A 27,661-nucleotide genomic window follows, 5' to 3' on the forward strand; every position below is an offset into this window, starting at 1 on the left:
ATGTGATTCCATAAAGATAACCACCTTGCGCCAACACTTGTACCGGCTTCATCTCTTTTGTTGGACTACCTGACATGGGCACCCTCTCAGCATGTATGCAGCGGTCCCATTCAACTGAATCTGGGGGCTGAGTTTTTTCACACAGGGCTTTTGTCTGTTTCAACATAATCACAGTCTTTATTCTAGTTCTAGCTTTAATCCTCAATTGATCTTTGTCTCTATCCCTGCACCAGCCCTCGACCTTCAATCCCTGCCCCTGCTCACAACATTGTACATATCTCCCGCTTAAGCTTTTGTAGTAAGTGAGTATTAGCTACTTTGCTGCTCTTACTCCACTATTAAATTGGGTAGTTTTTTTTATATTTGGAGCAAGATTTCCATTTTTCTTCTTTACATAATTTGTAAATGGTGGTGTAATGTAAAGGCAGTCTGATACATTGACTGCTCCACATTTGATATACAATAGAAGAATTGAACTAAACAGTATGTAAATCAGGTCTTTGCAACGTGACCCACAAACCTCTTCCCGATCCCTGCAAACAAACTCGTAAACTAGATTTACTGTAACTGTAGCAAGTGAGAGGCCAGCTCTCACCACATTTACCACACCTCAGCACCTGCGCACAAATGTTTTTCAGAGACAGTTTTCCCCGAAATGTTCTAAAGAATGAATCTTTTTCCCAGCTTGAAAATGTGGTGCAAGAAAAACCAATGAATACCCAAAACATGCAAAGCTCATACTACCAAGTAATCGAGCAGCTGTGGTTTCTAGGTTTCATAAGTTTGAAAAGGAAGTAAAGCACTACTTAATCATCTGTTGGGCTGTATTTTTGTGCCCTGCCCTTTGAGTACTGGGGAGCAGCCCTCTTCCTCAAGTCCAGTAATGCCCCTGGTGAAACATACTACCCGGCATAGTTCCAGTCCTCACGTTAAACACATCTTCCAGCCCTGACCCTATTCCCCAGTTCCAGCTCCAGTGGCTCTCCCCAGGCTTCAGCCCCAGTTCTCGCCCTCTCCCCCAGTGCACTCTTGACCAGTGCGCCCATAGCAGATGGAGAGCAAAGAAAACTGTGTCACCTCCCGCCATGACTCGCTTAATCACCCCTCCCCTTTCTCTTTCTCTTTCTTTCTATCCTCCCACTGCCTTCTTTCCTTACTCCCAGGATTTGGAGCATCAAACATTGATTTGTCTTTATTTTTGGAGCAGCTGTGAGCATTCGTGCTTGTACGGTATTTGTTTGTGTGTATCTGTCTATCAGACGCTCAATCCTGTATGTTGGTGGGCAGTTTTGATTGTGTTTGGTTACATCACCCGTGCACTGTGTACTTGCGAGTGCATCAGGACTCCTTTTTCCAAGTTAATCCCTTAAGAAGAGGTGTGGTTCTCTCTCTTTCTCTCTCTCTCTCTCTCTCTCTCTCTCTACACTCCCTCTCCTCCCTGTCCCTCACTCTGAGCGCAATCACGTCACACGCTCGCTCGCTCCTCTCCTCCTCTCATCTTTTTCTTGTGCTGTTGTTATCGTTGTGGCCGCTAGTCTGAGGGAGTTCTTTCTCTCAGCTTGTCATCTCTGCATCTCCTCTCATCTGCTGCTGTTTTCTGTGTGAGATGAGTTCTACTGGCGAGATGGCAGAGGCCATTGAACTCAGGTGAGTCAAAAAGAGAGTAGGGGGTGTGAACATTGTGTTTGTGTGTGTATGTGTGTGCAGGAACTGGCTGGTGACCTCCAGCTTATGTATGTGTATTCACTTTATACGTATCCATGCATACATTTATATATTTTTCTGCACGTGTGTATGTTTGATTTTGCACTTGAGTGTATTTTGTTTTTAAACTGGGTCGACTGTTACTGTAGCAATCAGCACCGTGGGCTATTTTTCCCAGCCTAACCTCTTTTTCTGTCCATCAAGTTGACCCTGTTTCAACAAGGCAGAAATATGCAAGCTCTATGGAGGTCAACAGGAGATCTGCGGTGTTCATGACAATGGTAGCCGTGGTTTGTTGTTGTTGCTGTTGTTGTTGAGTTATTTGCTACAGTGATATTTTCAGGCACTGCCAAACTGGTAATAGGTCTAGTCTAGCCTGTATCCACAGGGCTCATAGCGGCTAATAGCCTTAGCAGATGCATTAGCCCCCATGCCCATATGGAAGGGATTAAACCTGCTAAATTGATACAAACACCCAACATCTTTCTGTTTTTTTTTTTTTGCAGTGTTTGTGCATTCATGTGTTTTTGTGTGCATGTAGAGATCTGAGTCTGTTCATATATATATGTGTGTGTGTGTGTATGTGTGTTTTTGTGTGTGTGTGTGTGTGTGTGTGTGTGTGTGTGTGTGTGTGTGTGTGTGTGTGTGTGTGTGTGTGTGTGTGTGTGTGTGTGTGTGAGCACAAGATGTATCTTTCCAAGTCATGTCAGGCTGAAGGGAGGGACCGGTTTGTTTAAATTTCCTCCTGAATACAACACTTCCTCTCTTTCTCTCTCTCTCTTTCTCTCATGCCTCCCTCATGATGAGACAATCGAGAAAGGACAGCTCTCATGTGTTTTGGAAAACAGAAAAAGAACGAGGCGAAGAGAAGAGTGAGAGTACAGTGGGCCACAGAGACCTATGTAACGAGTGAAACGAGGACAAGTGAAGAATTGCAAGACAGGGAGAGTCAACAGGAGGAAGGATGAGAGGAGGGGTGTGAAAGTTGAGTTTGAAAAGCGCAGGGTGAAAATTAAGAGGGAGGAGAGCGTATTAGAGGAAGAGGTCATGGTATGGTTGATCTCTAATGGAGAAAATATGAATTCCCTACCTTATATTTCAGCAGAGGAAGCACGAGATAGAAACGGACTCAAGAACGTGTTACTTGGTTTCTCTGTCATCATATAGCTTGTAGAAATAGCAAAAATACACCACAGATGTATGTTAACATAAGAGAGAATTATTTAAACACTCTCAAAATGGGAGGAGAAGCCTTTTCACACACATTGGAGACAGATAGGATAAAGAGAAAACAGAAAAAGATGTAGAAAGATGATGAATAGAATAGATTCAATCTGAAAAATGTGAATGTTTGTATGAAAGCATCAGTTTCCAATAGACGCTGAATTTCTTAAAAAAACCAAGAGATCAAGGTTAAATTCAACTTCTTTTTGACAGAGAGTTATGTTTGTGTGAATGCAAGCTGCATAAGCACACTGGGGTCACTTGGCATTCTTCGCTGACACAAAAGTCTGACGTACAATCTGCACAATTCAAGGTGGGGTTGACAAGACATTGAGATATTGCCATGGCAACAATAGACTCTTCAGTTTTGGAACATTTTTGAGTTCATTGTTTAAAGTTGTGAAATGTTTGTGTTCAGTGAAATAAGCTTTTTCAGCATCTGTGTAGCACCCTGTAGTTGTGACTGTGACTATTGGTGTTAAGTATGAGGTTCACACATAGGTGTGAGTGTCTCTCAGGTTATTCAATAATTTCCGTTTTGTGAGTTTGAAATACCCCTGAGATGAAATTGTACCACACACTTTAATGTAATATCAGAGACTTAGTGCTGATGATAAGCTGGCCTATAGCAATGGTCCAGACTGATAGGAGAGAATACAAAGTGGGAACACAGCACCACAATATGATACCAGAGCATATCGACCAGACTGCTCCACTTCTCGCCTGGCTGCACTGTGTTTAGATTAGTTGCCACCACACACACCCATACACACACACACACAAGTACACGCGCACTTTTCCCGTCACAGTTACAGACTCGCCCTGGCATACAGGAATGCACTCAGACTTTGACACATATGCAGGCACATGCCACACACACATGAATGCATACAGAGGTAGAGATACACACACACACACACACACACACAGTTACAATCACACATCCAAGCTAGCATGGTCCGTACCCTCTTGGCCTGCTGTTTCAAGGGCAAAGAAGGATTTGGATATTGTTATGTTAATCTGCCTCTCTTTTAAACTAAGCATGTGCACACAGGTATGGACACATGCAAGCAAGTACAGCACAAATGCATGCATGTATTTTGATGTATGCACTTAAGGACACACAAACACTTTTTCTTGCAGAACACTCACATACACACGCAAACAATCTTCTGTCGGCTTAACTTGGGTGGGTGGGTATTTAAGCAGTAGCAGGAGGGGGCTGTGAAACAGCACTGTGATAAGCTGTGGAAGAAGAGGATAATAGGTGTGCGTGTGAGGGTGTGCGTCTCCCGGTGGGTGCTGAGGTGACAGAGCATGTGTATCTACATGTGTGAATGTGTGTGTGTGTGTGTCTCCTAGGCATCACACACTCGCTCTCTCTCACTTTGGATAAAAAAAGCATTAATTTGAAGTTTCCCAGCTAAATCCTATCTGCAGAAAAGACTGGGGAGGGAATAATCTTAATTGCAGGATGTTTTCCCAAACCACAAGCACTGTGGACTGACCTCCTTATGCAGCCGCTGCACCCACTGCATTGATTATTCCTCTGTATTTTTTTACTCTACTTCTCCTGGTGCTTTATCATTTTTGATTTGAATTTGGTTGTTTTTCTTTTAAGAGAAGATTAAGTTTTTTTATTGAATTTAGCTGATCTGAAGGTACTGAATAAACTGTGTGCATGCCAAGTGCACAGACTTCACAGTGTGTGCCAGTGTGTTTGAGCATGATTTTATGTTGTTCTGTTTAAGCCTGAATGCCAGTAAATCTCATTTAGCTGTAGTCAAACCACGACAGAGACGACTCTGGACACCTGTGCTGCTTCCTGGATTCATCCATCTTCATTGTGCTGACAGGTAATTTCATTCCAAGCACCTTCCCCAGAGTTTACCCACCTTGTCTAAAAGTTATCGTGTCTCGATGTCGGGCACTGAGATGTCAAGATTAACTTCGATGTCTCTCTCCCTTTCTCTCTCGGTTTGCTTCACATTTAAATTGTAAATGTTGAATTCATAACTCGATGAGGAATGAACTTAAAATATCATTTCATTTTCTTTTCATTTTGGCCATCATACGTTTCAGTAATAAAATTGTATTTGTCAAGTTAATTGCTGAGAGTGTAGTTCACTAGACAAGCTCATTTATCTGAGGGAATGGAGTGTCTTTGCTAAAAAAGAAATAAGACACGATGAGAAATACAAGCATTTAGATGATTAGACAGGTTTTAAAGGTTAATCAGACTTGTTTGATAGAGAAAAAGAAGGAGAAGGGTAAAATATATCTGGCAATTTAAACTATCCATCACAGATTACAAGCTGACGTCCTGGCTCAGCTTTGACATGATATGATGGTTAATGGCATTTTGGGTGCACTCACTTTCATTTGACCTCCATGTAAAGTTGTTTAGATATTCTCTGACTTAACTGTTGGCTTGACCCTGTCTGATTGTTTGTGTTAAACTCACCATGTTCCCAGATTTCAGCAACCTTTTATAAACGACTAAATGAAAGTTGGATGAAATTGCAATTTATGTTACGTGTTAAAACTAATGTCAAGTAAAAAAGATACAGAGTCTGGATGTGTTCAAAAATGCTTCAACACACCATGCTTTCTGGCTCTTTTGTGGCCCAGCTTTTTTCCACAGAGACTTTAACACTTACAGCAAACCAAATGTTGCAACCTTCTGGCTACAAACACTGAAATGCATTTTAAAAATGAGATTCTGTATCTTTTCTGTGTCATGCACACTCAGCTTAAAATCCTCCCTCCTCCATCTGTGACCAGGAGTGTCTTGATTGCTTGCACACATGTTTTGATTTAAGAATGACGCCCTAATAATCACAGACCTGATCCTGGATCAACAGATTGAGTCACCTCCTCACCCGGTCTCTCTGTTCATCGTCATGGTTGCAACATCTTTCTCATTCACCTGTTACTGTTAAAATGCACCGAATGCCCGCACTGCACTGAGACCTGCGTCACAGAGGGCAACTCAACCTCATTATGCAAGATGACCACCAGCTAATATACTTAACACAGCTCTCTGTAAATGCTTCATCCTACTCAGAACCCCCTCTGAAACATCATAATGCATTAGAGGCTCAGAAGAAGGACAAGACAGGAGATGTTTGTGTGCACGTCTACGAGTCAATGTCAAGCTAATTAGTAACCATGTTGACGTCGTGACACACACACACACACACACACACACACACACACACACACACACACACACACACACACACACACACACACACACACACATTGTCTTCTTTCGTCTAATTCATTTCACTTATTCTCTCTTATGAGATGCCATATCTCATAGACTGCAGTGACAAATACAACATAATCAATACAACCAGCAGCAGGACAAAGCAAATAGCAGTAAAAGAAAATATTACTCATGAGTGTTAGTTTCAACCTGAACAAATAATCTGTCTTTAACTCATTGGCTCAGTTCATTTGGAACTGAATTCACAAAGTAAAAATGTCAACAGCTCCTTTTTTGTTAACATTACAGCTACACTGTCAATAAAACATTTTTATTAGGGGTTGCTTGAATTTGTAATGCATTTTTTCAGGTTATTAGCATCTTTGACTCAGTTTTGGGCAATTTCTGTCGTGTTTGCACCTTCTCGCTAGAGCAAATGTACCAAGAAATGACTTTAGATAGCCATTTCCTCGCATAAAAATCAAAATAAATCAAGATTTTTATGTACTGGTGTGCTGCTGGGTATTGAGTTATTTGCTGACCGTTAAGTCAGACAGTAAGTGTGTCTCCTCTGTTTTAGTCATCCTTAAATATGAAAATATGAACCCTACACAAAGCACAGGAAATATTGGGAAATCTAATATCAAACAAATAGAACTGACTTCATAAATCCTGCATTTCACAGTGTGGAAAATCATTCAGAAAGGTACCACTGTTCTACAGTTAATGCTGTAATGAACAGTATTGACCAATGAGGAGCACTGCATAGAAACTACTATGGATTGTGGCGCAGTCCTGAATTTCAATGAAAGAGAGATGTATGAACCCACTGACCCCTTTTTATAGAGTGGTGGGCCTAGTTTATGGAGCAAACTGAAGGTTGTGCATATACATATATGTGTGTGTGTGTGTGTGTCTGTGTGAGTGTGTCTGTGTGTCTGTGTGTGTCAGTGAGAATGTTCAAAGGAGAGAGAGAATGACAGAGACAATAGTCACAGTGGGTGCCAGGCTGATGGTAAAGCGCATGTCTCTGTTTCAGCTGTCACTGTACATCACTCTTTAGACACACTTACACACATATACACACACACACACCTACAGGGCCATTACTGATGCAGTACATTTTTGCCTCCTCACTTACAGTAAAGTCTGCTACATAAGCCACCCACACACTGTACTGTATACAGCACTGATCTGTATGTTCTGTTATGAGATGTTCTGCCTCTTTATATTTGCCCACTGTAACTGCTGCACCTAAGGGTGTTTATGTTTCATTTGGGTACAGAAGAAGCAGCATGAGTACAGTCTATACATGGCTTTTTATGTCTTTATTTCAGCAGTCTTCTTTCCACTGTTTCTGTGGAAGTGACTTACTGATACTATAATTGAGTGATTTGTGGTATTGTGTTGACCTGGAACATTTCAGCTCACCACCAATCTGTTCTGTAACCTCTTCCGACTTAATCGCAGAATTAGAGATCCCATTTATTCAGGTGTTTTTTCTTTTCTTTTTGAGGGCACATCTGGACGGATATTTTATCATTTTGACCTAATATGAACCAATACACTGACATTACAGGGACTATGCTTATTTACAATCTCTTTTCAGTTACTGTGCTATGCTAGGCTAAAAACAGCATTGTACTGCTGTCTTTAAGTCTTTTGGGGCACATTCAAATCAATCCTCAAGTCATTTTAGACATTAAGGCAAATAGCAAGTCATATAAAGGTCTTTCACATTAATGCTTTCCATTAAAATGACAAAAAGGTTTCATAAATGTAACGTAATAATTTAGCTGATAAGTGAATATTCAGCACTACGAGGCGTGTCTGACTCTGTTTTATTTATGCTTGTAGTGTTCTGGGATTGTAGTGCTTCAGCACTTGAGACGTGCAAATGTTTTTGCCTTCAAATCAAGTCTTTATGGAGTCAAGTCTCACAGCAGTGAAGTCCAAGTCACGTCTTATGTCCTTCTTTTTGAGACTTAAGGCTCAAGTCTCAAGTCTACAGCTCTGCTAAAAGCCCAGAGGTCAAACTGATACCGATCTGCTCATGTTACCAGCAACACGGTAAACACGTGTGTCTTCGAGTACTCTGCTTCACTCTATCTGTCCAGTACAAAACCAGGAAGAAACACTGAGCTTACAGGAGCATGGCGTAGCCTGAACTCTGCCTGTCTCTGTTAGACACATGCACAGGCAAACTGCCATACAGCCTCATAAACCACTGCAATGAATAAGTCCATCCTGTCCTGGGTCAGGCTTCAGTGTAAACACAAGTGCCCTGGTTTATCTCTGCTACGTCACAATTCTTATTTTTTAATCACAATCACAGACCACCTGTCCCTTTCTGTGTCTGTGTGAGACAGAGAGTTTTGGATGATAGTAAGAGTCAAAGTCCTTATCCGGGTTACTCAGTGTCAGTTAAAGTCTGCAGGGCCCAGAAACTGGGTCAGTTTTCTGTGTGTGTGTGTGAGAGAGAGATTCTGTGTGTCAGCATAATGAGTATGTGTATAATGTGTTTTTGATTGAATTCTAAGGCCCGATGTATTGTTAATATGTTGTCTTTCAGCCCAGAGATGACTTACTATTGAAATTGATTATGAAGAAACTTCCTTTAAAACAGAAAGGCTAAATGATTAGTCAAGCTTTTAATTTCAACTTATAAACTGTGCCATATTAGAAAGTAGTACTCATGGGATGTGCAAGCACAGCCACAGTGTGAGTGACATCATGAGTTAACGATGACAGAAAAAGACGGCTATAATCAATTTTCTATAACAACAAACCATTACTTCCATAATAACAATGTATAAAACGACTGAAATGTTAGAGGCATTACTTGTAATGGTGAACCTGCAGAGAATTATCCCCAATTAGTGTCTTAGATTTAGCATTTTTCGTCACAGGAGGAAGATGTTATCAATATTATATTGAACTTAAATTCATCAGGTAGACAGAAACACAGCTCCAAATGAATGATAATGTTGCTCCGTAACTGCTTGATGCGTAAATAAGCAACTTTTGCTAAGTTCAGCATATAAACTTAAAAAGCAATGAATTATGTGTGTGAAGTGTTGTGTTTATAGCTTGTTTTTCTGCCTCAAAGCGGCCAAAAATCAGTTATTGTGGGTTTAATATAAAAACTTTGGGAAAACTAATTTGTACATAATAAGTAAACTGGATTTGCTACTCAATGTGTTTATGCTTTTCAGATGGTGTGAAACTGTTAACCCTTGTTTTAAATAACTATGCTTGGTATTGAGCTACACTATGGTTTGATGAAATGTAAAGTATATGACTTATTTATGTGGAATTCATGTCCTCTGAAACATTTCGAGATTTGCTTTGCACTGTATGTAGCTCTTGTATTTTTTGACCTTTAGATTCGCTCTGAGTCACACCGAAGGTTTTGGCAAAACACATCAGCTTCTCAGTTGTTTAGCCAGCAAGACACAACTTGGATTCAGCTGAAGAGAGAGGGAGACGTACATTGTGTCCATATAAAGTGGTCAGCTCAGTGATGACTAAGCCAAGACAATCCCCTGCTGCTGCAACCCGCACACACACACACACACACAAACACTCATGTACACTTCCTCCACCTCTCGCTGTCCCCTCTGCGTGTGTCGTCTCTTGGGAGCTTCACACATATGGCTAGCTTACCGTAATGCAAGGTGGCAGTGACTCATGGGGTGTGTGCGTGTGTGTGTGCGTGCGCGCGTGTGTGGGGCAATATCTCAGTCTCCTTCCTTGTATGAGGTGTGATTAGTGAGCATCTGGTTGAGACGAAGTGTGAGGGAGGAGTGTGTCCTGTTTTGCCAAAATCTCTGATCCATTCGAAACAGAACATCTGGATCAGGAGGAACATTGTGTGTGTGTGTGTGTGTGTGTGTGAGAGAGAGAAAGAGAGAGAAAGAGCCAAAGATATCAATCAAACTCACATCTGGCGACCACAAAACACAGCTGGACACTCATGAGTTCATGTAGTCTTAACACAGATTATATGGAGGGAAGACAGAGGTGACACACACACACACCAACACGTACAAATACACAATGATATTAAATTGTGTCTGTGAAATACAAACAGAGTGTGCATTTATCAAGCTAAAGTGCATTATTAAGTAGTTTAGTAAAATTAAACACGCACATACATACAGTTAACTTACGTACACTAATTTAACAAGCTGGAGCATTTTATTAGTCTGTCCGCGTAGGCAATTTTTTTATGCTGAATTCAAAACTGTGAAACCCATTTCCTCACATTCACATCTCAAGAGCTGGAGACTCTCTGCTTCAAGCCTTTTTGTTTTGCATCCACCATCACATCTTCTGGACATGAGCAGAACAAAGAGAACATGTGGAGTATAAACACCAGGGAAGAAGAATTGGGAGGACCAGGGAAGGAAGCAGTAATGAAGAGAGGTCAGCTTGGTCGAACAGACTTGAAAGTCTGATCATAAGTCGTCCCTGTTGCCATGTCCTCTGTAACAATACATTCCAGATGGCTGCTAACTCAAACACTGGATGGGGAACAACTATGTTTTTTGGCACCAGGCCTCATGTTTGTATAGTCTACACTGAAGTGCTCGTGATTTTTGCGTGGGTTGCGTGACGAGAGTAGGAATTCATTCACGCCGTTGATTTATAGATTTATTTTTATGTTTTGCATCCTTGCCTGCCAGATCGCCGCCCTTCGTCTGCCTCTCTTCTGTCTTGTTTTCCTCGTGCAGATGGTTCTTGTTGTGCAGGGTGAGGTCACTGCTATGCGAGGCCTTTGCATGTTGCATGCTGGGAAATGCCTCCACCCTAATGTGTCTGACTGCATCAAAGAGCATTTTACTACCAGATTTCTACTCATTTCAAACTGTGGCGCTCAGCAAGAGGAGGACTATTATCTTGTTTCACTTCTGTGTGTCCACTGCAGTCTGGCTTAGCTCATATTTGAAATGATATCAAGGGTTTGTGTTTGTGTGTTTTGCGAGCAATATAATTCCACAGATATCCTCCATATCAAACCGCTTTTTACCGCTTTAACTTTACCGTACAGAAGATAGAAGAGTTTATATCAAGGAACTTCACAGATTTTACACATGAAAGCATGTCCAGAAGGAGCTGAGCAAAGTCTGATAAATTGCGTGAGTGTTGTCACTTCAGTTTCCATCTGAACTGTCAGAAGTCATGTTGCATTATGGGTAATGTAAGTGCCAAGTTTTCACTAGAAAGACGAATATGTGGGAGAAAAAAACACTTTCTTTTTCTGCTGAATCATTTTTTCCATCGCAGGTCCGACAGTGTTGTAGTAGTTAAATGCCCAATCGGTGCAGTACTGTTAAAAGTGTTGTTGCTTTTGTGTTTGTTGATTTATCTGCTTTTTTCTATCCTCATCCTGTTTTCATCCTTCTAGCTGGGTGGCCCTCTGGCATCAAACCACTCAACCACCTTTTTATTAGAAGTGGATGATTGAGTGATGAGCAGGATATTGGGCGTGTTACAACATTTTCTCACCTCATTGACTATACCTCCACTTCTACACCTTTTGTATTCACTTGTCCACTTCATTGAAGCTACAATATAAAATGCTTGCACTGGGTAAAATATTGATTTGAGTGTGTGTGTGTGTGCTGTGGTGCTGAACTGGTTGGTGTTGATGGTGAATTAAGCTCACTCTTTACGGGTTAGTCGGCAGCTGCGAAGCATCTTGAAGAATGTAATTTATATGTTTTGACATTTCTTCAACAGCCAACACATTTGTAATTACAGTATGGTGTATATTTAATCTGAATCATTAAATTATGAATCCTTTGTTGTCTTTACAAGTGTGAATACAATTGGTACAATGTAAGAATGTGTAGGAGGGGATTTTTTAAACTGAATGTTAATCTCAGTGTCAACAGAAGGTATTTCTCTTGTGAAAATAAGTCTTTGGTCTAAATGGATAAATGCAATCCTTCATTCATTAAATACGGATGTAAATGATTCATCTGAGTTTAAAGAAATGCTGCTGCAGCATGCTGTCAGCATGGAATGGATTTCTGTGGTTTTAAGTCTGTATTTTGCTGGTTTGCCAGTCTGAGTTGTATTTTTTATCCTCAGTGCTGTAGTTCGGCATGTATTGTTTTCAAACACTCAACCTCCTCACATTCCTATTTATTAGGACAAGATGACTGATGGATGATGAACAGGATCATTACTAATTGTCTTACCTCATTTCTTCATTACTCCTCTTCTTTCATTTCCATCCCATCTCATCCAGTCCAGTCATTTTTCACTTGTAACAGTACTCTGGGTTCACATCGTTTCATTTCCCCTGTGAATTGGCATTAGATGCCAGTCGTATTCGCTCACTACTCCTCCTCCTCTCCTGCTGTCCCAAACCATATGAGGGCAGTAATAGGGCATTTCCTAACTAGCACCTCATTTCCCCCACTCAGCCTCCATAATTCCCCCTTTCTACGTCTCTTGTGGGGAATTACACACCAGCTAGCTTTCATGCACTCACGCAAACGCGTTCACACCTGCTGCAGCAGTTATGGTGCCAGCCAGGTGCCAGTCTGCTGGCGCTTTGCCCAGAAATGACTGCACAAGCTTTGACATGTGTGTGCATCGAGCTGCAGAGGGGCTTGTGTGTGTTTTTGTGCTTGTGTGTGTGTGTCTGCACTTGGCAGAGGACGAATGCCTCACATGCCAGGAATGAGTAAAGCCACTCGAGCTGTTCTGCAGCAGTTGCATTTGAATACTCCGCATTACACACACGTCTCAGTGTGCGTTTGTGAGGCGAGCAAGAACATCTGATTACACACGCTTCCAGTACACAAGCCTTTGGATCCCATTACCAGTAATGTCGTTATGATTATGAGAAGTGATCTTTCGGTGTGTGTGTATATATATATTTGTATGAACACTCTGACCTGTGTGATAGAGCAGGAGAGTTTCCTTTCCTTCAGTATGAAGATGACTACTTTACATATGGACGTTGCACATCTTCAATGGAAGATTTGTGCAATTTCACACCCTGTTATAGCCGGGAAGCCTATTTATGGGCCAACCAGACGGTAAGAAAATACCATAAGTTTGCTTTTGATTGCACTTTATTCACTTTACAAAAGTTCCGAGGTTCTTGGTGGGCTTACTAGTTGGATCTAATGATCTAGGAATTTTGACATAGGCAACAGAGAGGCTGGTGATGTGGAGTCTTGATAAAGGAAAAGGATGCATACAGGGGGAGAGATGTTTTTTTTGTACTCCAGATCTTCTGTTGAGAGAGGATGTGACTGTGGGGGAATGAAAACAGTAATTATCATTTTTAAGCAGGTCATGTTTTGATGGCGTCATGTCTCATTATGCTGAAAAATTAGCATCGCTAAGCAGGCCAGCGGGCTGAATGATCTAATTAAGCAGCGGATAGAGGTTTGTGTGTATTCGGAGGATTGGAGTGTGTGTGTGCGCTGATCAGCACTTGCTCAGTTTTCTTGATGTTTCTTGAGAGATGAAAGCATGCCCCGTGCTTTGTGTGCATTAGCGTTACATTCTACCTGTTTGATTTGTACAGCTTGCCTCTGAATGAAAATCAATGGGGCATCATGGCGGAAAGTGTTTATGACACTAATATAGTGACTGCCTTGTTAGGCATGATTACTACATAACAAGCTTGAACTAATCAATGAAATCCATCCCACTTCACTCATAATCCTGTACGAAACACACTGCAGTGTCTGTGCATAGCTATAAAGTGGCATTTTCTTTTTTTTTAAAATGGTAGTTTTTGCACTGTGACATGAGCCTTAAACTGAGTCTGCTAAACTGAGAATAAATCAAAGCTGTTTTCATTGTTTTGTCTGTGTTAGGGAGTCTGTTTTTTATGATGATGCCATCATGTCATTGTTTTGTTTTTTTAATCTCTTCAACAAATTGCACAGCTACCTTTGACCCGCTGCGTTTTAGAGGACTAAACCAGAATCCCTCTCTGTGCCCACAGTACCAGGGAGCACGTGACCCCGGAGATGAACAAGCTTCGTCAGAGCCTGAGGAGGAAGAAGCCCACCTATGTGCCAGAGGCCAGCAGACCGCATCAGTGGCAGGCTGACGAGGAGGCTGTACGCAAGGGCAAATGTAACTTTGCTGTGCGGGTACGTTATCCACAGCAGGTCATCATGTACCCAAAGGCCCAAATGTAGCAACTAGTACAATCAAAAAGAATATTTTATTTAATTTCTACCCCAGACGCCCTGTATTTTAATTTAAACACAAAAGGTTAATATTACCATCAGGATCATTATTCATCAGTATAAAAAACAGATAAGAGTCAATCATGTCTGACAGTTATTAATGTATAGTATGTTGACAAAAGTAATCCTCCCACTCTGAGTGAGGAATTGACTTTACCGTGTGTATATAGTAACATGAACCCCAACTCAGTAAATCAGAGGGCCAGATGAAAGGGTAAATGAAGGTTTTCTGGGTTGAGTACACTCAAACTATAACTCATGTCAGGGCTGTGAGAGGACACTCTACAATAACAGGTGCACTGGATCCTCATTTATTCAGCACTTTATCCTTGAACATCACAGAAGAAGGCTACAGCCAGAAGCTACTTGTGGGCAAGGCCATGTAAGATGCTCTATTTATACCTAATACATGTAGGTCTGTTATGTAACAGCAATGTAGCACCACACTGTTGTCATTTACATATGATGTTACATTCTAAACATTTTTTGAAAAAGAATTGGGACAGGGACTGCATTTTATTCTCACAGGAACCATGTTGTTCTTGGACTTTGGAACAAAAGGCAGATTTATTCTCACATGCATTAAACGCAAAAGAATTATTAATGGCCCCATATACTGAAAACCGGCTCCAGTGTGAGGGTGTACAAATATGTCTATCGCTGAGAGCCGAAGTGATTTGTTGAAGAACTGGAGAGGCAATGACGGTAAAGATGGAGGGCAAAGATGGGGGGAATGACAACAAGGTGGAGTTATAGATTAAGGAAAGGAGAGGAAATGACAGGGTGAGGGATGAGGGCACACAGAGGGGACTGAGAGACGCTGGGAGATATTAAATGAGTGTGTGTGTGAGAGACATACTGGAGAATTGGATAAGAGAGGTGAAAAACAAAAAAAGCCTTCGGATTGAATGGAGAAAACAGATGAAAAAGACAAATACAAGGCTGAAAGAGACAGAGAACTAAGGGAGACAGCATGAGGCAGGCTAATGGAAAATGCTCCTGATGGTTATGCTCCACAGACTTAGCAATGAGATGGGTAGTGAAGAGGAGTTGTGAGCTCTATAGTGAGAGATGCTAGCATAAAACTTCTCAGCCTCTTTATTATTGCTATTCTTTCTTTCCTGTTCCCTTGTTCATCTTTTCTTTCTCAGTTCTCTGTCTTGTATTCCAAATATATTCATAAGTACTATTATTAACACTTCTTCAAGAGCTGCTGAACTGGAGCAACAACCCAAAAAAAGTGCTTAAACTTAAAACTGAGACAAAAGTTGAGTCTCTGAATAGCAGCAACTTTGGGGGGAAGTGGAAAAGTTTTCCAAGAGAAAAAAAAAAACCTGTCCCCTGTCCTCAGAAATGTGACTCCCAGTAACTCTAAAGTTGTCATACAGGTGTCTATAGCTGGCTTGCTAACATTATCAAAAGTAGGCTTTGAGGTTCAAACAAGCTAAAAGGAGAGGAGTGCTTTTTGCTAACGTTAGTGACTAGCTTACTTTACCTCTGGACTCCTCTGTGCCCTCACTGTTGCTAACTTCAAACTAAATGTAGGCTAAGGCTTATGAAACCATAATGTCTCAATTTCTGCATTTCCACACGTATTAAACTCTGATTACGTGAGGGTGTGGAGGACTTGGAGTTGTTTAAAGACTAACAAAAGTAATTAAACAAGCAACGTGAATACTGTTTATTACTTTTGGTGTTCAGTAATTAGTAGTCATGACATTTTTCAATTAGTAATGAATAATTTATTACATTTTCAAGTAACTTTCCCAACACTGCCCATCACCTCCACTTCTTCTGGCAACAAAAGTTGTATTTTTCACCCGCTAGCTCAAAATGTTAAAATCTCATTATAAAACTGTAACACTTTGCCACAGTTTGTTTACAGTGGGTATTTCAATTCAGGGACCAGTCTAACCTAAACTCAGAGCACTCCTTAAAACTCTGAAAACTTTTCTCCCTCTATTCCTCGTCACTTGGCTCTTGACTCGAACAGAACTGTGGAGTTTTAATTGTGTCCCTGTGGGCTCTCCGTACACCACAGAGCAGAACACCGGAGAGACAACAGTAGAGGATGTGAGGCTATAAATTCCTCCAATCCTGCTTTCTCTCCTGTCCTCATTATCAGCAGCAGCATGCAGCTTTAAATCCAGTATGGGTGCTTATTAGCTACTTACATGTCAATTTCATAGCACTTAGAGAAATACTGATGAGGACTAATGAGGCTTTGGTTGCTTTTATGTCACTTCTCTGTCTCTGTCTTTTGTTTTGACCCTCTCTCTATATGGGTAAGAAGGTTAGATGAGCAGTAATGCTAAAACATAAAAATATAATGAAATGCATTTCTGAAAATAACTACATGACAAACATCTGTTTTGTTCTGGCTAATAAGATGTCTGCCTTTCCTACTCTGCAGTACCTGGGTTTGGTGGAGGTGGAAGAGTCGAGAGGGATGCATGTATGTGAGGAGGCGGTGAAAAAGCTAAAAGTTGTGAGTATCCTACACACACACACACACACACACACACCTCTCCCTTCTTGTTATTTTCTCTTTACCTCTTCCATCTCTCACATCGTGCTCCCTGGTGGTGGACTGTATTCCTGTCTGCTCGTCAGTCTTTCTATCTGACTGATCCTTGTTCACCCAAGAGAACAGAAAATGAGATCAGGGCTGCCAAACACACTTACACACACTGATACACACACACACACATACACACACACATACACATTTTGCCCCCCTTGGGAAGCTGGATTCGGACAAGGAGCGTGTGAACAGAGTGACACAGACTGGCTAGTGTCAGAGAGACACACACACACGCAGACACACACACACACGCTGCGGTGTAGAAAACAGCAGTCTATGCCACTTTCTTCTGCTCTTTTTTTTTGTCATGGGGATTAAGCTAGACAACATTTTACTCTATTCAGTGAAGAAAAATGTACACTCACACTACACTAACTTTAGGCTTTCAGAAGATCTGAGAGAGAGAGGCTGTTAAAACTAAATGAACCACAGCCAGTTTAATGTATACAGGAGATACAGTTTAATGCATTCTCTCTTTCTCTTGTCTCTGTCTCCTCTCGCACCAATTTCCTTCCATTTGTTTCTCTCTTTCGGTGCTCTTCGCTGGATCGACTCTATTTCCATCTTCCATCTTTATCAGCATCCTATCAGCAAACTTTCTTCCACAGTAGTCTTTTTTCTAGAATTCCCTGCTCCATTTCCTCATTTAGTGTCCCCTTTTCCCTCTTATCCTTCCATTATCCTCAGTTTCTTCACCTCCCCTCTCACTCCCTCTCTCTTCCTCTCAATGGGATTACGCAGAAATTGAGGCTCCTTATCGGTTCACAGCCAAAGCCATTTTCTGTGGCGCGCCGGCTTTCTTTTTCCCTTACTCACACATGCATATGCCGACTCATATCCACACTTTCACACACTTCCACACTCACATGGAGTCACTGCTTTTTTAGCCTGTGTATTTTTAGCCCAGCCCATGCTGAGTGTGTTATTAACTTTGCCTGGTGCCCTCCTCTGGAGAAATGACTGTTAGTGCCAGCTGGCACAGTTTTCACCTCAGCCCGCCTCTCCACTCTTAACCCACCACTACCTCATCTGGTCTAAAGATGCAATGAAACACTGAACACAACCGTGACCAGGACGACAAATGCCTCTATATGCTAATAGCTTGTTGATCCCACCTGTACAAGAACAGTTTGCTTAGTTACTTGGTCAGTCTCCTGTTACCATATAAATAATTCACTCTCTACTGTTTTCTGTCCGTCCAGAGTGGGAAAAAGACAGTGAAGGCAGTGTTGTGGGTTTCAGCTGATGGACTAAGGGTGGTGGATGATAAAACTAAGGTAAGCAAACTTTTTTCTTTGTGTGTGTGTGTGTGTGTGTGGCCTCTATCTCCTTTTTTGTCCTCCTTTCTGTCTTTCCTGTCTCTTTCCTTTCTACCTACCTCATCACTCACTTCTGGCAACAAGGACAAAGAAGTATGTGTCCTCCAGTCATATACAGTATACAGCACTCAGGTTATTTATCTCTGTCTCCAGACCCATCCTTTTACAACAAAGGGAAAGTAAAAGATAGACAGAGAGATGGATCAATAAAAAACAGAAATAGAGTGATTGCAAAACAAATCGAACTTTTCTCCTACATGCATATTCCAGTAAGACACTTGGACATTTTCCCTCCTAAGATCAGCAACTAATTCTCTGTCTGCCCCAGTTTGATGATGTCCAGGCTGACAGCAGAAGGACCTACCGTACATTCACTGTCTTGATGCTCCCAGGCTAGTTTGGGCCTGTGTTTGTGTGTGTGTGTAGTTTCAAAGCTGACATATGTGACTCACGGTTTGCTTGCTGAAGGTGCTTAGTGGGGGAGGGAAGATCAAGTAAACACAGACACACATATGCACTTGAGGAGTGTCTGGCGGCTAGGGAGGCCTCCTACAGTGAGTGCAGCTAGCTGTGGCTCTATTGAAAGCAAAGCAGAATAAAGAGCAGCAGAGAATAGAGGAGAGAGCGAGCCCAATGGACAAGCTCTCTCTCTCTCTCTCTCTCTCTCTCTCTCTCTCTCTCTCTCTCTCTCTCTCTCTCTCTCTCTCTCTCTCTCTCTCTCTCTCTCTCTCTCTCTCTCTTTCCTTTTCTTTTTGTTCAGGGGCCACTCACATGACCTCATACCTCTTCTAGGCCCTCAGTCCTCCCCCCCCTCAGTGATGTATCTAATCTAAACATTTTGAAGGATATGGCTAGCAATATTTTATATTGGTCTTATTTTCATTAAAAAGACTAAAACCAACAAGGAATTGATTCAGCTAATAAAACACGAGTGAGTCACACTGTTGAGACAGTCGTTACAATGAATGTTTATTTTGAGTCAATCTCACGCTGTCCTGCTTCAGTTAATACTCACCTAATGTGTATTAAACCACTGTTGGAAATAGTCCCACAGAAATGCACTTTTTTGTCCATTTCTTTTTAAATTAAGCTGCATCTTTTTAACCCATTTTTAACCTGATTTATGTCTTCAAGAGGAACAAATGTGCCCAGAACGGTTTTGCATTGAGAGATGGGCTAATGCATTGATGTTTTTGGTCTTTTCCTTGGATTTTGTTGACAGTAAGAATTAGATATACTACATAATAATGGCAGGCTTACCATCAGAACATCAGTCAAAGACAGGAATAAAAAATGAGTTAAATGTGTTTACGTATCACATTTCCGTTTTCCTCTCCAGCCCAGCTGCCTCTGTAAATGCAACTTTTCTTGATTGACGTCTTCACATTTTTCTCAGTTTTATTAAACAAACAATCCATAATTCAAAGATATTCAAATTAGTATTTCAGATTTTTTAAAAACAGCAAATCATCTCTAATTGAACAGCTGCATTTTTGCTCTAAAATTACTCATTAAATGCGTTGCTGTTTTATCTTTCTGTTGATCGACCAACCAATCAAATGACAAATAGTTGCAGCTCTACAATTAAGTCATTGTATGTAGACAGTAGACCTTGACTCTTTACGATCTCATTAGCATTTCTAATGAAGCACATTATGGTCAACCTATTCAAATTTGATTAGAAGCCCATCAATTTCAACCCATAAAGTCTCCTCCTGCCTCCTTTCTTTCTTTCAGTGCCTCCTCATCACCATCACTCCATCTCTGAATCAGCATGCCCGCCCTTAATAACACCCACACAACCATTATTCAGTGTATGTGGGCTCCGCATGACCTTCATAATGAATCACTAGAAATAAAAACTAAATTATTTCTCTGTTCAGCAGCTTTTTTTTTTTTTTTGCCTGAGGCACAGAGACTTCCTGAGTCACATGTTGCTGTGTTTTATTCTTCCTTTCAATGATGCAGTGACACGATCTGAGTCACCTTTACCCACATACACACACACACAAACACAACACACTTTCAAAAGCACACCTCACATGAGTGTAGACTCATGAACCTCTGAAACACATACACACACACACACACACACACACACATAGGCACACACATTGCTCACTGCTCAGCCTTTCACCTCGGTACCAGCATCCCCCTTCATTCCCTAATTGGCTCACAATGAATGGACTGTTATTCTTCCACCTCTTTATCCCTGCATCCCTCCTTCTTTTCTTCTCCTTTCCCGTCCTCGTCCGCCCTCTTCCTCTCTCCTCATCCTCCCCTCTCTTTGTTTTTGGCGGCGCTGGAGGAGAGGAAGGACGTGTGTGGATGAGTGTGTGAGCCCTCTGTCTCTTTCGTTCCTTTCTGCTCCCCACTCGGCTCTTGTTTTCCTTCTCTTTCTGTTTTTCTTTCTTTCTTAGAGTCTAAGAGGTGAGCTCGGGGCCCCCTTAATGTACACGGAGAAAGAGTAGGGCCCCTCTTAGCTTCCTTTATAGTCACTATAGACACTGAGACAGGCTGAATAACCCTTTTGTAGAAGGAAGGGCAAGTGGTGGAACCATCCCAGAGATTAAAAGAGGGTTCAGTGTCATTAGGCTGTAGTCACTCTCTTTTCTGTCATTGGGAGATGTGTAAATAGGTTGGAGTGACAAGGTTGAAAGCACTGTGTCAAGTATTGGATCAGTCTATGAGCTGGTGAGCTGAGTATTGCAGTTATATCTCCTGTCTGTCATCGGTTAAGCTGCAGTTAGAGAGACAAAACCATGTCAGATGTGATTTGATTCAATCTACCTGCTGGAGCAACTCAATGTACTCGGCTGTCAAATCGGATTCTCTTTGACCTCTCTGTCTCTTTTCCTTTGTGTCTCTTTCAGGACCTCATTGTGGACCAGACCATAGAGAAGGTTTCATTCTGCGCTCCTGATCGAAACTATGACAAGGCCTTCTCCTACATCTGCCGAGACGGGACCACCAGACGGTGGATGTGCCACTGCTTTATGGCTCTCAAGGACTCGGTGAGGAGACAGTTAACCTTCCATATCTCTCCTCCTGAGGCTTTCCACACTTTGTTATTGACTTTTCAAAGTGTAGAAACCAAGTGGGAGTTTCAGTCTCATAGGTCGGCCATTTGTCAAGGTTGTCGATGGAAGGTCCTGCAACAATTAGTCTATTAATCAATAAGCCAGTGAACAAACACGTAATCAACAACAATTCTGTTTGTCATTTAACAAGCAAACGTGAAGATTTGCTGATTTCCTCAGTTTTATTCTGATGTGAATGGAACAGCTGTAGAAGAAGTACTCAGATCCTTTACTTCAGTACAAAAGTAAATAAAGTAACATAAAGTGATACATAGTAAATCAGTAAAGACACATTATCAGCACAGTGTACTTAAAGTATAAAAAAAAGCCCCAACTGGACACTGCATTGTATTATATAAGCTTATCATATGTTGCTATAGGGTAAAATCTTAATCTGAAAAGTAACCCGTAGCTACAGCTGTCAGATAAATGTAGTGGAGTAAAAACTGCAACATGTAGTGGAATAGAAATGTAAAGAAGCATAAAACTGAAATATACTAAAAGTATAAATCTTAAACTTTACTTAAGTGCCTCTAACATTTTATATTCCAAACAATAAATTGATCAATGGATTAATCAATCAAAATTATGATCAGCTGCAGCCCTTTTTCAATTGTTGAACTCATACTACAATATTATACAGTGTGTCGTGCATTTATTATTAACATCAACCCATTCTGCAGAGATTCACCGATTTTGATTTTCATATTTATTTGATCTCTAACCTCCGCTGTCTCGGTTTCACTGACCTCGAAGATGAGGAAGATTGAAATACAAGGGCGGCTGTAACAGAATCTGAGCCCCGTGCCGTCATGGCCCAATGTGGTTTCAAACCTGCGGTGGTTTCATCAGCTTAGACCGTGAGTTGGATTATTAATGTGGACGGAGGAGAGCACAGCACAGACCTGCGGGATTAGGAGAGGGGATTAGACAGAAGCCCACGGAGTTATCTATCCATCTCTGTCTCTGTCCGTCTCTATTTCCACTCCACGCTCTCCGCATCTCTGTTTGCTCATCCTAAATTGAACTGTCTGTCTATTAAAGCTGTCATGGCTGCACAGAGAGTGTAAAAATGGAGAAGGAGTGAAGATGGTGGTGGGAAAGTATTCATTTATTGCAGAAAGCAGCGTGCAATTATCTGCATTCAGTGCATGAACTCATCTTGGCATTTGACAACAGGAGAGATTTGAGGTTGATAATTGCACCTTAATCCGATCCTCACTGTGACAGCTGTATTGTGACAGCTGTATTGTGTTTGGATGTTAGAACTTGATTAGAAGGTTGACCTCAACAACATCACGCTTGTTGCATATGAATATTTAAAACCCACTGTAGACAAAAAGACACTGAAGACTGTAGAAGCGTGCAAGCCCTAATTATGCTTTCAGATGCTCATTCTCTTTTCTGTCTGCAAAATTCTTAATGCATCTCAAAATACTCTCAAAATTCTGATTAATTATAATGTTGTGGATGTATAGCTTATTAATCAATCATTATTTTAATCACAGTTTTTTGTTTGCTCCTCCAGGGAGAGAGACTGAGCCATGCAGTTGGCTGTGCCTTTGCTGCCTGTCTGGAGAGGAAGCAGCGCAGGGAGAAGGAGTGCGGCGTGACGGCCTCCTTTGATGCCACTCGCACTTCATTTGTACGAGAGGGCTCCTTCCGAGCCAACGCTGCCTGCAGCAGCAGCGAGCGAGATGACAAACTGCAGGAGAAGAAGAAAGGTAGGATGACATTTCAAAGTGTGTGTACATCAGTCAAAAAGTTGAACTTGATCCTAAAAAAGTTCAAAGAAAACACTGATAATATATCATATTTATAGATTATGCATTTTCCTCTCTTCCTCCTCCAGACCAACCTTCTGCTATCCCTGCCCTGCCACCTGGCACTGCCTCCCCACCCGAGGGTGCGGCGTCCCCCATGGAGCGCCCAGAACCTGGCGGGCCTCACGCCATCCCTCGCCGCCACGCGCCCATCGAGCAGCTGGTGCGTCAAGGCTCGTTCCGGGGATTCCCTGCCCTCAGCCAGAAAAACTCTCCCTTCAAAAGGCAGCTGTCGCTCCGCCTCAATGACCTGCCATCCACGCTGCAACGCAAGACTGACTTCCAGGCCAAGAACCCTGGTGAGTTGAGGAGTGCTTTAAGTTTATAGTCACAGGTGTTCCACAAGGGACCTGCTTCTGTTTATTAGGGTCAGATAATCCCAACCTTCTGCTGCTGTGACAACATGCATTTGTCAATTAGGATTAAAATTACAAGAGCTATATACATATATATATATATATATATTTTTTTTTTTTTTTTTTTTTGAGAAAGCATGGGAGGTTAACGTTTAATGTTTTTCTCAATTTGGGTTTACATTTTATTTCAGCCTTTATTTGTGATATTAAAAAAAAAAAATCCCTCAGTGCCGGGTTTAGTTGAGATACTTGAGTAGCTTTTTTCCATTTCTATTTCTTTTAAATTTGCTTGGGAGGGCTTTGCTTCTTTTAAAGTGAAAAATTTGATTCAGCCGTCATCCCAATCATTTTTGTACAGTTCCTTAGAGGGAATGGTCATCATTTGTTTACATTTATTTCAGGATGAAAAGCTAATGTAACAGCATTTAGCCCACAAGTCAATGGAACAAACACAATTAGAATACTGCTGGGTTTGAAGTCGGTGTATAGATTGACACCATTCAAGCTGTTGAGAATTCTCTCATATCACACTGCAATTATGTCTCGAGTCAGAAAAAAACATATAAAAGCATGTTTGCTCTGTGTTGTTAGAGGGGAGCCTATCTCACCACCTCTGGTGGCAGATGAGTGTACAATGAATGCAAAAGGCTAATACAGTGTCGAAACATCAACAAACCTCATAGATTTTGTATCTATGAGGTTTTGTCATTTCATTTACTCCTGATATCAACATCCCTCTTCAGTACCTACGGTAAAATCAGATCAGACCTTTGCCTTGCAAACAAAAGATTGTTTAGAAGGATTTCACAGACTTAAATCCCCAAATTGTTTTTTTAAAGAGGTCAAGCAGCGTTGATACTGCTTGTTCACTCAGACAGAAACTAGACATGGGGACTATGCGATCCACTTGGGTCACTGCTGTTGCAAATTGGAGCATAATTGCATTTTTCATTTGGCTCCGGTGTGACACCACTGACCCTCGTCTGAAAGGGTCTGAGCAATCATATTACAGAATAAACCTTCAGCACATGTCACATGCATTTGTATTCCTGTTTTCTTTTCTTTTTTTAAAACTAGACAAGGTGTAATTCCCCTCTTTAATCCTGACGCTCGCCTTCCAATGAACGAGGCCCAAGATAAAAAGCAGTTATATAAATTGCTGTTATTATTGCTATTAGAAACAGGGCTGATGGCTGGGTGCGTGCCACTTTGAGGGCTTTTGACTAAAGACAATTAATAATAACTGACTTCGCCTTACTACAGGTTCATGTACACACACACACACACACACACACAGGAACACACACACACACACACACACATACAAACACACACACATATACACATCCGCTCTGTGTGGTGCCACAGGATCAGAGCGCGTAGTAGCAAGGCTGATTATAGTCATTAGGAAAGATGAGAGAGTTGACTGGGGGAGTCCTCTGACTGGAATACTAAACCACAACATTCAACTCCCACTCTCACTCCACATCCGTATCTCCTACTCCCATGATGGGTAGTCTCCATATATCCAGTGGTGGTGGATTTGATGCATTTTGAATCCTCCATACACAGTGCTCTGCCTTTCTTCCTTTCTCACTCTCTTACACTTTTCTCTCTCTCTTACACACACACACACAAACACACACACACATGCACACAGATGCAAGCACTAAGCGGCAGCAACCAATTCCACTGCCTCTCTGCTCCCTTGTGACTCTCCGAACAATGTGTGTATTGATTTGAGCGGTCAATTAGCTATCCTGGTTAGCCTTCAGCAAGACTTCTACCAGCCCTTAAACCTGCCCCTGCATTGACAGAACACACACACACACACACACACACACACACACACACACACACACACACACACACACACACACACACACACAGAAACACATATGAAGTGCTTTGAGTGTATCTTAACTCTGTGGGACATTGACAAGGAAAATAGGGAAAGAGACAGATCACGGGGTTGCCAGTTGTTGCCAAACACAGCAGCGAGAAATCTTTAATGGGGGACCTTACACCTTACACATGCCTCCAGTGCCCTCTGCACCCTCCAATACAATTCAAGACCTGTACCTATAGAGTGCATAAAGATAAGAGAGGGCAGAGACCTACATTGCAGCCATCTGTGCTAAAAAAAAATATTTAGTAACCTCACTTAAATACTATTTGTGTGGCTCTCCTTCAAATGTTTTGCACACTTCACTTTACTTATTTTCCCTCTATTTTCTGTTTGTTTGTCCCTCTGCTTCATCCTCCCCATCTTCCATTCCACTTCTCCTCCTTTCCTCCTCCATGATTTCCCCCACGACCTGCTCCTTTTTCCTCCTTGCCTCCCTTCATGTGTCCCTTTCTTGCTAGTACTAGAGATGGATATGGGGATGCCGGGCGAAGGAGACAGTAGTATTAATGCCCTGTGTAGCCAGATCAACGCCTCTTTCACCAATCCGTCAGAGGAGCTCTTCTCCAACCCCTCTTCGTCTGCAAACGGCCCGCAGACCTGCACTGTGCCCCCTGTCCTGCCTCCACCACCTGCACCAATGCAAGGTAAGGAAAAATGCATCCGACCAAAAACAATAGTGCATTTTATTCAGTAGCGCAAACTTGTTCCTGATCTTTCACTTCATCCCTCTAGCCACGTCTTCCTGGGTGCAGCCGGAGCCCCAGCTCCACTCTCCTCCTCCGGTCTCAGTGGCGATGCAGATCCAGATGCAGATGCACATGCAGAGCGGACACAGACGCACACCCTCCGAGGCAGAGAGATGGCTGGAGGAGGTCTCCAAGGCTGTCAAGGCTCAACAATCCCCTCCTCCAGGCCCCACCATCCCCACCATCCCTGGACCGCCATCTGTGTTGAGTCACCAGGTGTCCAGTCAGGCATCAGCTGCCCCAATTTCTACCATCTCCATGCCGCTTTGCACCATGCCCAAACCCCTCATCACAGGCCCCTGTGCTCTCTCAGGTCAGGCCCCAATGCCCCTCCCACCCATGTCGATATCATCAGTTCCTCTAATACCAGGCCCTCCAGTGTCAGGCCCCCCGATGTCTCTACCTTCTATGTCCATCCCCACCATGTCAGGTCCAAGCATGACAGGGGCATCCATGATCCAGCCCTCCCTCCCCGGGCTCCCAGGCTCCCTCCCAAGCACCATGCAACCCTTCCCCCTGGCCTTCGATTCTACTCCGGCCCCTGTGGGGATGTTTGGCAGCCCGCCTGTCCAACCTGCTTTCGTGCCCATGCAGACCTACATGCCAGGCCTGGCTAGCAGTATGACCTACCCCAACGCCAGTGTGCCTGTGGTAGGAATCACGCCATCACAAATGGTGGCCAATGTTTTCTGCACTGCCACTGGCTCATCTGGTGCTGGAGGTGCCATTGGCTCTGCCGTAGGAGGACCCAAGGTGGGGCCACTTGGAACAGCTGTCCAGCACCATTCCTACCCAGCAGCAGCTGGTACAGTTGGGCACATTGGAGGGTTTTCCACACCGCCATTCTCTTCTACTCCACCACTATCAACAGCCCTTAATGGCCTCCCACCACTCGGCAGCGCCACGATGGCCCTTCAGAACGGGACCTCCAGCAGTGGGGGGAATGGAGGCAGCAGTAGCAGCAGCTGGCCACCAGAGGGCAGCCAGCTAACAGCTCCGATGGCCAAAGATTCCCACGACGACGATCGTTTTGAGGCCAAGTGGGCCGCACTGGAGTCCAAACCAGCGTCTCAGCAGCCAGGGAATAAGGCGCCAGCTGCAGCAGCCAACCCATTTTCCAACAATCTGCAAAAGACTTTTGAGATTGAGCTCTAAGCCAGAGTCGGTTTAAAGCTGTAGCGCTAGCCCTGGAGTTAAAGCCTGAGAGAGCCGGGCGCTGATTCCAGCATCTGTGCTTAGAATGGGATGCAGGTCCTGAAAGTTAGCCTAGCATCCACTCTGTGGCAGCCTAGCAACCTGCTAAAGCTCTCTTAGGAGTCAATACTCTAATGATCTTAATTGCTTTCTTGACACTCCCTTGAGAGCTGGGGAGGAAGTTGGCAGATTGCTGGGCTGCCATTGGAGGATCAGGTCTCCAGCTCACTAGACTTGATGAACTGAATCCTGCTACTTCAACTTCTTTCCACCTTTTCTC

At 42.5% G+C, this 27,661-nt stretch overlaps 1 protein-coding gene across 1 annotated transcript; it reads left to right on the forward strand.

The window, feature by feature from the left end:
* The first annotated feature begins 1,553 nt into the window (after positions 1–1,553).
* Positions 1,554–27,342, forward strand: numbl (NUMB like endocytic adaptor protein). The gene is made up of 9 exons (XM_062419776.1): positions 1,554–1,647; positions 14,121–14,271; positions 16,784–16,858; positions 18,157–18,231; positions 21,147–21,287; positions 22,882–23,077; positions 23,206–23,475; positions 25,906–26,085; positions 26,174–27,342. Exons 1-9 carry the CDS (start codon positions 1,607–1,609, stop codon positions 27,340–27,342), a joined length of 2,298 nt encoding a protein of 765 aa, XP_062275760.1. The 5' UTR covers positions 1,554–1,606.
* The last annotated feature ends 319 nt before the right edge of the window (positions 27,343–27,661 follow it).

This window comes from Scomber scombrus, chromosome 5, assembly GCF_963691925.1.
Source record: "Scomber scombrus chromosome 5, fScoSco1.1, whole genome shotgun sequence".
NCBI classification, from domain to species: domain Eukaryota; kingdom Metazoa; phylum Chordata; class Actinopteri; order Scombriformes; family Scombridae; genus Scomber; species Scomber scombrus.